Source organism: Aegilops tauschii, chromosome 7, assembly GCF_002575655.3.
Source record: "Aegilops tauschii subsp. strangulata cultivar AL8/78 chromosome 7, Aet v6.0, whole genome shotgun sequence".
NCBI lineage: Eukaryota > Viridiplantae > Streptophyta > Magnoliopsida > Poales > Poaceae > Aegilops > Aegilops tauschii.
Window position 1 is genome coordinate 374,267,405 of NC_053041.3, and position 12,470 is coordinate 374,279,874.

The 12,470-nt window shown below is 44.7% G+C and overlaps 1 protein-coding gene across 2 annotated transcripts; it reads left to right on the forward strand.

Annotated features, from left to right (window-relative positions):
* The first annotated feature begins 345 nt into the window (after positions 1-345).
* Positions 346-4,896, forward strand: LOC109744095 (DEAD-box ATP-dependent RNA helicase 45). 2 transcript variants are annotated; one of them, XM_020303194.4, is made up of 2 exons: positions 346-3,686; positions 3,970-4,227. In XM_020303194.4, the coding sequence occupies exon 1, from the start codon at positions 450-452 to the stop codon at positions 3,624-3,626; it is 3,177 nt and encodes a 1,058-aa protein (XP_020158783.1). In that variant the 5' UTR covers positions 346-449; the 3' UTR covers positions 3,627-3,686; positions 3,970-4,227. The 2 variants fall into 2 exon arrangements, with proteins under 2 accessions (XP_020158783.1, XP_020158782.1); XM_020303193.4 differs by lacking the exon at positions 3,970-4,227 and adding an exon at positions 4,584-4,896 and having other exon boundaries at positions 349-3,686.
* The last annotated feature ends 7,574 nt before the right edge of the window (positions 4,897-12,470 follow it).

Sequence of the window (12,470 nt, forward strand, 5' to 3'; positions counted from 1 at the left end):
GTCAGACAACCTGACCCGATAGCACCGGCCCCCTGTCTGCTCGCGTTGGGCGCTACGACGAGAGCCGTCAGATCTTCGCATGATCGGACGGTGCGCGAGGAGGTTTGCGGTTGGTAGAAATCAGTCGGTTGAAATAGACACTTTTTCATACTGCTTCGTACCACACATGTGACACTTATTATTTGAATAAACTTATTTATTTATAATAGCTAATAGCCATGTGACAATTCTTGTGCTAGAGAGCTCTATTTTTTGAATCCAAATTGAACGCAAAATCGTCGAAAGGCTTGGCCAAACCGGGCGACGGCATCTAAACAACTTGCAATAATAATATCAAGTCGAGAAAACGAGAAAGCGAAAAAGAATCTTAGCCCCACCGCACCACACAACCGCGTCTAGGGTTTCCGCCTGCCTGAGCTTTGCGTTCCCCGCCGTCGATCGCCGCCGCCATGTCGTCCGGCGACGATGACCGCGTCACCTTCTCCAAGCACCACCACCGGGATAAGGACAAGGACCGCGACCACTCCTCCTCTCGCCGCCACCGCGACAAGGACCGCCCCTCCTCTCGCCACCACCGCGACGACAGGGACGGTGAGCGGGAGCGGGACCGAGATCGCGACCGCCACCACAGAGACAAGGAGCGGGATCGAGAGGAGCGGAAGGCGCGGGAGCGGGCGGAGAAGGAGCGCGAGAAGGAGGAGAAGAGGGAGAAGGAAAGGGAGAGGGAGAGGGAGGAGAGGGAGATGGAGAAGGAGAGAGAGCGGGCGCGTCGTCGCGAGGAGCGGGATAGGGAGAAGGAGAAGTCGAGGAGGCGGGAGGCGGTCGATGAGGAGAACGAAGATCGTGACCGTGACCGCAAGCGCCGCCGCCGGTCCTTGCACCGGCACCACCACCGTGATGTGGAGCCAGAGGAGACACCGCTGTCAAGGGAGGAGGAGGAGGATGCAGAGGAGGTGGAGAGACGGCGGCAGAAGAAGGAGGAAGACATGGAGGCTGAGCAGCAGCGGCTTGATGACGAGATGGAGCGGCGCCGCCGCCGTGTTAAGGAGTGGCAGGAGAAGAAGCGCCGTGAGCAGCAGCAGGAGGATGGTGCCAGTGGTGGTGCAGCTGCCATTGAGGCTGATGGTGGAGGCAAGTCTGGGAAGAAGTGGACTTTGGATGGTGAGGAGTCGGATGAGGAGGATGTGAAGAAGTTGGAGGAGAATGCTGGCACTGGTGCCATGGATGTTGACCTACCAAACATGGATAATGGCAGTAACAGTGGGGCTGGTTTGGAAGAGGATGAGATTGATCCCCTCGACGCGTTTATGGACTCTATGGTGTTGCCAGTGGTTGCAAAGCTCGAGAGTGCCACAACAGCGACGGAGAGCGTGCTTGCTGACAATGCAGGTGGTTTGAATGACAAGGGTGTGAAGGATGCCACAAGTAATGAGGATAAGAAAAGACAGATGATGGCAATTGGGAGAATTATGCAAGGGGATGACTCTGACTCAGATTATGATGATGCTAATAATGGCGAGGCTGGATCAGATGATGAGGATGATGCAGAGTTCATAAAACGTGTCAAGAAGACGAAGGCAGAGAAGTTGGTTATTGTTGACCATTCCAAGATTGATTACCAACCATTCCGGAAGAATTTCTATATTGAGGTGAAAGACATAAAAAATATGCCAGCCGAGGAAGCGGCGGCCTACCGGAAGCTGTTGGAGCTCAAGGTGCACGGGAAAGACGTTCCGAAGCCAATAAAGACATGGATCCAGAGTGGTCTGACAAGTAAGCTACTTGACACTATCAAGAAGCTTGGTTTTGAGAAACCGATGCCTATACAAGCACAGGCGTTGCCAGTCATAATGAGTGGACGTGATTGTATAGGGGTTGCAAAGACTGGATCTGGGAAGACTCTAGCATTTGTCTTGCCCATGCTGAGGCATGTCAAAGATCAGCCGCCTGTTGTGCCTGGGGATGGCCCTATTGGGCTTATTATGGCTCCTACGAGAGAGCTTGTGGTGCAAATATATTCAGACATAAAAAAGTTCTCCAAGGTGCTTGGCATCAACTGTGTTCCTATATACGGAGGTTCTGGGGTTGCCCAGCAGATCAGTGAACTGAAGAGGGGTGCTGAAATTGTTGTTTGTACACCAGGCAGGATGATTGATATCCTTTGCACTAGCAGTGGCAAGATTACTAACCTTCGAAGAGTGACTTTCTTGGTGCTGGATGAAGCTGATAGGATGTTTGATATGGGTTTTGAGCCTCAGATTACTCGAATCGTTCAGAACACCCGTCCGGATAGGCAGACTGTCCTTTTCTCTGCCACTTTTCCACGGCAGGTGGAGATACTGGCACGTAAAGTGCTGACGAAGCCTGTTGAGATTCAGATGGGTGGGAGGAGTGTCGTGAACAAAGATATCACACAACTGGTGGAAGTGCGACCAGAAAGCGAGAGGTTCTTTAGGCTGTTGGAATTGCTTGGGGAGTGGTTTGCAAACGGAAAAATTCTTGTTTTTGTACAGTCGCAAGATAAGTGTGATTCTCTACTGAAAGAGCTGTTCCAGCACGGATACCCATGTTTGTCTCTACATGGTGGAAAGGATCAAAATGACCGTGAATCAACTCTTGCTGATTTCAAGAGTAATGTATGCAGCTTGCTGATTGCTACCAGTGTTGCTGCAAGGGGTTTAGATGTGAAAGATCTTGAGCTTGTTGTCAACTATGATGTTACTAATCATTATGAGGACTATGTTCATCGGGTCGGGCGAACGGGTCGCGCTGGTAGGAAGGGCTGTGCTGTGACTTTTATTTCTGAGGAAGAGGAACGCTATGCACCAGACCTTGTTAAGGCTTTGGAGCTATCTGAACAGGCCGTTCCAGAGGACCTGAAAGCCTTAGCGGATCGATTTATGTCAAAGGTCAAGCAGGGAACAGAGCAGGCCCATGGAACAGGCTATGGTGGAAGTGGTTTCAAGTTCAATGAAGAAGAGGAGGAAGCACGGAAATCTGCAAAAAGGGCTCAGGCAAGGGAATATGGATATGAGGAGGACAAGTCAGATTCAGATTCTGACGATGAAGGAGGTGTGCGTAAACAGGGAGGTGATGTTGCAGCACAAGCTATTGCTGCTGCTCAAGCTGCCGCTGCTTTGGCTGCTGCCAGGGCTACTAGTAATGCCCAGCAGCAAGTACCAGCCACAACGGCTGGCTCCTTGCTTCCTCTGCCGGTCGCACCTAACCAACAAAACAATGAAGCCACACAACGAGCACTTGATGCTGCATACAACTTACAGAAAAATTTGGCAAGGATACAGGCCCATGCAGTTCCAGAACACTATGAAGCGGAGCTTGAGATTAATGATTTCCCACAAAATGCTCGCTGGAAGATCACTCACAAAGAGACATTGGTTCCCATTCAGGAATGGACTGGAGCGGCAATTACTACAAGGGGAACCTTTATTCCTCAAGGCAAAATTGTTGGTGCTAACGAGCGCAAGCTGTACCTGTTTATTGAGGGCCCCAATGAGTCTTCCGTCAAGAAGGCGAAAGCAGAATTGAAGCGTGTCCTTGAGGATTGTGCCAACCAGGCACTGAATCTTCCAGGTTCTGCTCAAACCGGAAAGTATTCTGTTCTTTGATCTGCAGTTTGTATAACAAAATGGATAAAGTATGGGAGATGTTGAAATTTTCTTGAGAAGGTACGAAGAATTTATGTCATAGTCATCATAGATTAAATATTACTACTGCTTGTGTGTAGACTGATATGCAAAATTGCACATGACATTTTTTTTTCTCCAAGCATCATAATTCCCAAATTATGTATTTCAACTTTCTTATCTTGTACTCCCAGATATGCAACTATTTTTAGTGCAAAGTACCATGTTTCTTTTTGACAACTATATTGCAAAGTACTACAATGTTATTTTTTGTTTGCATATTTTTATTTACTAACCATCTTCTGGGTCTATTTTCACATTGCAGCTTACCGTGGTTTGCAGATCACAATCCAATTGTTGGACTTCAGATATGCAACTATTTTTTAAAACTTTAAGCCATTATATAAGGCAGCTAGCAGTTACTTAGTGCCATGTGGTTATTGTGGAAACTGTCTAGCTTGGAACGTTTTGACAATTTATATAATTCTTTTGACAAACTTTTATTGCCTTTGGACATAAGGCTTAGAATGCAGGTCACTGTTGTGAACACTAAATGGAGAATGCTGCCTTCCTTTTTCTTTTTCATGCAGTTTACTGTTGTGAACACTAATAGGAGAATGCTGCCTCCCAGATATGCAGAATACTGCCTTCCATTTTTATGTTCCACGCAGTTTACTGTTGTGAACGCTAAATGGAGATTCATGGTGTACTGTTCACCCATAGTACTGTTGGGAATAAAAACTTAAACGCTAAAGAGGCGCTGAGTTTTCTGGTGCAACTTTGAAGCTGTGCACTTTGGGAGTGATGACGAAAGCAATAGTTTACTACTAGCACTTAATTTAAATTTATCTGTGTTAAATTTGTGGTTTGGTTCTGTAGCTTGTGAACTTGTAGCCATGATGCTTTCTGTAGACATGATGCTCTTGTTTTGTTCTTCAGATGCACTATACTGTTGCAAGCAGAGAATCGTATTTCTGAGGCGGTGGTGCGACTGGTGGTCGAAGAGGCTGGGGGCCCATATTTTCAGAGATAGAAAGATTGTGCTTGGTATCATGTACTCCCTCCGTCCCAAAATGAGGGAGTAATTTGCTGCTGCAGTTGAGTGACAACAGTTTGCTTCGACGGCGTAGGTCGCGTTGATGTTTGTTCTGTGCTATTATTATCTCCTAACTGTACCTGTTACCTGTGCTTAAGACGAAACTATTGAAGAGGTACGATATCGATGGTATGGCAAAAGTTTTAGGTTGGCGTATCGATGGGATAATTGACGTTACACTGCTAGTCCCCTGAAAAATGTCGACTTAATCTGACCACTTGCCCGTTGAAAAACTTAAAACTTAATTTGTCCATTGGTCCCTTGAAAAGCTTATTTTGTAACCTTGCCCCTGCAATTCGCGCCGAACGACCAGACGCCTGATATAGGTGACGGTGCCATATCAGCAGATGCATTTGACCGTGGCACAGCATTTTGTCTGCAGTGATTATCTGCTGTAAATAGTATTTCAGCTCTCAGTCAGAGGAGCCGGTTTCCTCGTCGAGACGCCTATGATACACGTGATGGTTATCCGTAGATGCATTTGGCCGCACCCGCATATCGCGTCCAGTCGAAACCGTGCTTTTTTAGCGGGGACAGTCCAATCCATGCTGAAGGAGCTGTGTTTGGGTGGTAGACTTCCAAGATGCTTCTTTAGTTTTCTCAGACGGGTAGTTGTGTGGCCTAATGTTTGTTTTCGTTGCATTTGAGTAAGATTGCGGATGGGGTGAGATGGTAAGGGACACCGGACACGTCAAACAAAAAGGCACGACAATAAGTCAGCGACTCTTGAGTCCCGATGACACTTTTTGGTCGTACAATAGGTGATAGACTGAAATATTTCGCGTGCGTCGTTGCACACTGATATCTTCTTTTTGTTGGTCCGGTATTGGAACTAAAAAGAGTACGCCGTACATATTTTTCGAGAGGTGACCCTGGGTTATCGAACCCATGAAGGGAAGATTCCCTTGAAGCGACGGTCTTTAGCAAACTTTTGCTAAAGTGTCAAATTCAGCTTTTGACCGGATCAACAAGCAAATAAAGATTCAAACACTTATAATAAAAAGAAGGTACGGGGATGAGGTCTTAATGCTTACAACCATGTATTGGTGTTGGGATAAAAATGATATTAGTTTGTGCTCGGGAAGTCACCCATCAAGAGGTGCTTGCTTCATTTGGAATGGGGATGTGTCCAAATAGCATCCTGACTGGCACGAGTCCTGTATCAAGAATCAGTTGTCCTACCGGAGCCCCTATCCGTCTCGTGGGGTTGCCTTGATAATTAAGATAATAATATCAGACAAATGCTTTGCGCGTTCAATGACTACACCTCATGAATCCCCAAGGATATGATCCATGTTTCCATACTAAACCTTACTGTCACCGGTGTTCGGTATAACACTTCACGGTCCCCTTGCTCCTAGCCTCACCAGTGGTCGATTTCCATGATCCTGGGCACCTATAGGGATGAATATCGTGGACAAGACAAAAGATACTTCACGATGCAATTTTATTTTACACATACAAGATGTTGTGTCAAAGACTTCCATTGATCCCTTCACCAAATACCTGGGGCTGCAAGGCTCATGCCTCACCCCATACCTTACCGGACTACTCACACATGGAGATTGGATCGCGAGAAGAAATCATCGAAGAACACATCTTGAGATTGATTGATTGCAATATGTCTTATAATAGATGCCTTGTGCGATGCACAATTACAAGTATGAACTAGACGAGAGAGGGCTATGGTGGTGGAGATGGCTATGGAGGTGAAAATGGCGGCGTCTAGGGTTTGTGAATGAAGATGAAAGGATTGTGGCTGTGCTCAACGCTCCTCCTCTGCTCCGTCTGTTGACATTTCAACGGGGGCCCCTTAATAGAAGTTGTTCATGTGGATGAGCTGCCTTGGTTTCCACACCAAACGACCGCTCATGCGAGCGCTCGCGGCCGCATGGAACTTCGTCTTTTGCTTTGGAGTCCTTCTGACACCCCCTGATGATTTGTTTCTTCTCCATTTCCCTTCCTTTCCTTTCTCCCACATGATATCTTCCCTTTTTAGCCCATTTTCCATGGAAAAAAATATTAAAGAGAAGATTTGTGGAATCCTTTGCATTCGTTAGTCATTAGTGGCAATATTGGAGCGAGTATCTCTCTTTTAGTGAAATATCTCGGTTTAAACAAGGTTGAAATGAGTGTAAAAATATCACTCATCACACCCTCCAGTGTAGGCCCGGGCATTCGGTCTAAGCCGAAGGAAACATCATAAAATAGCCCACCGAAAATTCGGTTAACCGAATAACATGGTTCAGTGTTCGGTCTCTACCGTACTTACCGAACGTGCAAATACAATTCAGCTGCGTAACACAAGTCCAGCTGCATCCTTAGGGTAACTCCTTGACCTAAACAGACTGAAGATCTGTCCGCCTTTTTTCCGTTTGGGTGGCCAAACGAATGTTCGTCCGGCCCATGTCCATCCTACAATGGTTGCAACACTCAATGGGGCGGCCCATTTGGTCTGCCCTGTCTGTTTTTTCAATAATAATCAAGATTTGACATATTCTCATCAAACATAGCGAATATATTTAGCAAAATATAGCACTTTCCATAGAACCATATGTCGTGCCGGCATACAATAAGAATCGCATGCGCCCCACACGTGCCCAAAGTTCATGGAAAGCAAACAAATACAAGATGATCATGCATCTCGCTCCATCATGAGCTTTTGCTTCCCCACATACCAAGCCCTTTTTGGGGGGTCATTTACTCAAGTCGGTCGCCATGATCTCCACTTCCTTGGAGATTATAGCGAGCTCAACCTCCTTTTGCTTCACTTCCACTGCCTTGGCTCTTGGTAAGGCATTTTTCTCATCAGGAGCGAGCTTCTTGTTTTGAAGGTCAAAGAAGTTCTTCATGGCCTCCTCTTTCTCTTTGTGCTTCCTCTCTTCCATCTTCCCTCTTCTCACCTGACACCTATTTTTTGGGTTATGAACCCCTTCAAAGTTTCTTGCAAGGCAGTGTCGAAGCATCATACTTTGCCTCTACCTTAGAGTTGGCCTTCCTCCTCGGCCTCTTCTCATTTGGGTTGATGACTGATGAGCCCCCCAACCTTTTTTTGGTTGGCATATTGTTACTTCCACCTTTTGCAATCCTTGATTTTCATCCAATAATGGGTCAAGGTAAATGGCTTCACCCTTGTTGGGGCTTGAAGATTTCCAAAGCTTGAAACACCTACATATGTACATGAAACCAACAACATACATTTATATGCATAGAAGGACGACATATGCTCGTAGGAAGAGGGGAACGAAAAACATACCAAGTCCTTGACTCCAATGCCACTCATGGGCTCGCCAACCACATGTTCATAAGAGCCACAAAATTTGTTGCACTCCGCTTGGATGAAGCTCCACCTCTTTTGAAGTGACAAATCACCCCGACAATCTCAAATTTGTAGGGTGCAAATTTCCTATGTTCATGGAAGAAAGCATGGAACCTCTTCCAAAATATTGAACCTTTTTGCTCGGCACCCGTTGGAGATATTTTCCGATTTCCATCCAAGATGCAAAGCAACTTGTTCTCATTCTCCATGTGTTCTCCAGCCCTCATGCTTTGCCGCCCCTTTTGTGACCGAACTTGATGAAATAGCTCCTCCCCGAACATTGGATCTTCCTCGATATCGACACTATCTTGGCCTTCAGTCTCTTGGCCTTCAGTCTCTTGGCCACAATCCCCTTACCACCCTCATTAATCATGTCCACCATGAGATCATCATAGTACCCCAGGTCGTCGGGCGTCGGGGTCATCATTCCATCAAACAGGTTGCGAGCATCGGAGAAGTTAGCCGGGGAGACCACTCGCGTGTGCTTACTTTGCATCCACGTGGACTGACTGGCCACAGGTGTGGAGTTGAGATCAATGGGAGGCACCATGGGGACATCTGATATGTCTCAAACTTATCCACTTTTCCAAACTCCTTTGCCGTTGTTTTGGCCTCTAATTTGCATGATTTGAATAAAATTAACCTGGACTAGCGCTGCTTTTAGCAGAATTGCCACGATGTTATTTTTGTGCAGAAATAGAAGTGCTCCAAATTGACTAGGGATTTTTGAGGAACTTTTATGGAAAATAAGAAGTCAGGTGGAGCGAAGATGGACCAGAGGGGTCCACCAGGAAGCCACGCGGCCTGGTGGCGTGGGTCCCCCTGGCCGCGCCACGTGCCTGCGTGGGGCCCTCAGGCACCACCTTACGATGATTCTTCCTCCCATAAATCACATAAATCCCAGAAAAAATCATAGAAATTTTTTGACGGTGTCCTAAAATAGGGGGTGCTAACCACGTCGGACCCATCATAGTGGGTCGGGCTGAGGACCCCTAGATCATCAAACGAATGGGCCAACAGTGCCATGCCCCAAAGGCATGCTCAAGATGGAATCCTCCGAAGACTTGGCGCATACTCCAAGACACATTTGAATCTTCGACATGTTTATCCCTAGATGCAACAAACTGATACGTCTCCAACGTATCTATAATTTTTGATTGTTCCATGCTATTATATATTCTGTTTTGGATGTTTAATGGGCTTTATTATACACTTTTATATTATTTTTGGGACTAACCTACTAACCCAAGGCCCAGTGCAAATTGATTTTTTTTGCCTATTTCAGTGTTTCACAGAAAAGGAATACCAAACGGAGTCCAAACGGAATGAAACCTTCGGGAGCGTGATTTTTGGAACAAACGTGATCCAGAGGACTTGGAGTGGACGTCAAGAAACGAACGAGGAGGCCACGAGGTAGGGGGCGCGCCTACCCCCGTGGGCGCGCCCTCCACCCTCGTGGGCCCCACATAGCTCCACCGACCTACTTCTTCCTCCTATATATACCTACGTACCCCGAAACCATCGAGGAGCACCATGAAACCCTATTTCCACCACCGCAACCTTCTGTACCCGTGAGATCCCATCTTGGGGCCTTTTCCGGCACTCTGCCGGAGGGGGAATCGATCATGGATGGCTTCTACATCAACACCATAGCCTCTCCGATGATGTGTGAGTAGTTTACAACAGACCTTCGGGTCCATAGTTATTAGCTAGATGGCTTCTTCTCTCTCTTTGGATCTCAATACAAAGTTCTCCTCGATCTTCTTGGAGATCTATTCGATGTAACTCTTTTTGCGGTGTGTTTGTCGAGATCCGATGAATTGTGGGTTTATGATCAAGATTATCTATGAACAATATTTGAATCTTCTCTGAATTCTTTTATGTATGATTGGTTATCTTTGCAAGTCTCTTCGAATTATCAGTTTGGTTTGGCCTACTAGATTAATCTTTCTTGCAATGGGAGAAGTTCTTAGCTTTGGGTTCAATCTTGCGTTGCTCGATCCTAGTGACAGTAGGGGAAACGACACGTATTGTATTGTTGCCATCGAGGATTAAAATATGGGGTTTATATCATATTGCTTGAGTTTATCCCTCTACATCATGTCATCTTGTCTAATGTGTTACTCTGTTCTTATGAACTTAATACTCTAGATGCATGCTGGATAGCGGTCGATGTGTGGAGTAATAGTAGTAGATGCAGGCAAGAGTCGGTCTACTTGTCACGGACGTGATGCCTATATACATGATCATGCCTAGATACTCTCATAATTATGCACTTTTCTATCAATTGCTTGACAGTAATTTGTTCACCCACCGTAATACTTATGCTATCTTGAGAGAAGCCACCAGTGAAACCTATGGCCCCCGGGTCTATTTTCCATCATATAAGTTTCCAATCTATTTTACTTTGCAATCTTTACTTTTAACCTTTATCATAAAAATACCAAAAATATTATCTTATCATCTCTATCAAATCTCACTTTTGCAAGTGGCCGTGAAGGGATTGACAACCCCTTTATTGCGTTGGTTGCAAGGTTCTTATTTGTTTGTGTAGGTACGAGGGACTTGCGTGTGGCCTCCTACTGGATTGATACCTTGGTTCTCAAAAACTGAGGGAAATACTTACGCTACTTTGCTGCATCACCCTTTCCTCTTCAAGGGAAAACCAACGCATGCTCAAGAGGTAGCAAGAAGGATTTCTGGCGCCGTTGCTGGGGAGGCTTACGCAAAGTCAAGTCAAGATTTGATCTCCCGTCAACTAGCCAATTTCTGGCACCGTTGTCGGGGAGTCTACGCACAAGTCAAGACATACCAAGTACCCATCACAAACTCTTATCCCTCGCATTACATTATTTGACATTTGCCTCTCGTTTTCCTCTCCCCCACTTCACCTTTGCCATTTTATTCGCCTTCTTTTTCGTTTGCCTTTTTTCTCGCCAGATCTATTGTTTGCTTGTGTTACCATGTGCCTTCTATTTGCTTGCATCTTTGCTTGCTAAAAATCTATTGTTATGGATCCACTTAAAGTGTTCTACTTGAATCATCTTCGATCCTTATGCGCTCGTGCTGAAACCCCAACTAGCCTAGTTGATGGGAAATCTTTAGATGAGCATGCTCATTTTGCGCGTCACCGTTTGTCTGAAAAAGGGAGACTCTTATGGGATCAAATAAACAGATTGCTGTGTTGTGCTTGGAATCTTTGTGAAATTTATGATTTTACTTGTTGCTCTAAGAACCCTAAAAAACACCTTCCCTACCTATGTGAGATTAATGATAATGAAATCTTATCTTCTTATGCAAAGGGTGTTTATAGTTACTACGATATCGAACAAATTGAAGAATTTGTTGCTTTTAAGGGTGCTTATGAAGTTGCTTCTTTGATTGAAAAGTAGGATATTACTCTCTACGAATCTGAAAATTTTGACATACTTAAATATTGCTATGAAAACTATGCTCATAATGTCTATGTCAAAGAATTTACTGAGAGAATGACCGTTGCTTTGGAAGAAAATAATGATATGCATGAATCTATAGATAATGATGATTCCGATGATTTGACTGAAATTTCCCTTGATGAACATGATGCTTGCTATTCTTGTGGCCATGATGCCAATATTTATGAAGATGAATTTGCTATAGTTCCTTATGTTAAACATGAGATCGTTGCTATTGCACCCATAGTTGATAGTTCCTTCGATGAAAAGCATGATTGCAATGATGTTACTATAAATTCACTTGATGACATTGTGCTAATAATATACAAAGCCCTAAGCTTGGGGATGCTAGTTTTGCTATGTCTACTACTTGTTGCAATGATCATGATTGGGGTGATTCTTCTTATGATCTTGAAAATTTATTTAAGCCTCATGATGAATATGAGATTGATAATAATGTTTGCAATAATATTGAAAGTGGGTTTGGAAGAGTGTCAACTTTAGATCCCACATATTTGGAGAATGTTCAATCTTATGAAGTTTTTGATAAAAGTGGGTTTGGAGAGGTCATGACTTTAGTTAATGTTAATCCCACTATTTTGGAAGAGTGTCAACTTTGCATACATGTGGATCGTGTTAAGAATATGTTTTGTGATAGCTATATTGTTGAATTTTCTTATGATCCTACATGTAATTATTATGAGAGAGGAAAATATGGTTGTAGAAATTTTCATGTCACAAAATTACCTCTCGTTATGTTGAGATTGCTATTGTTTCTTTCCACTTCCGTGCATATGCTAGTTTTTGCTTGCTATGATAATTTGTTTGCCTATAAGATACCTATGCATAGGAAGTATGTTAGACTTAGATGTGTTTGTCACGTGTTTCATGATGCTCTCTTTGCGCTTCAATTCTTGTCTTTCATGTGAGCATCATCGAAATCTCAATGCCTAGCTAGGGGCGTTAAACGATAGCGC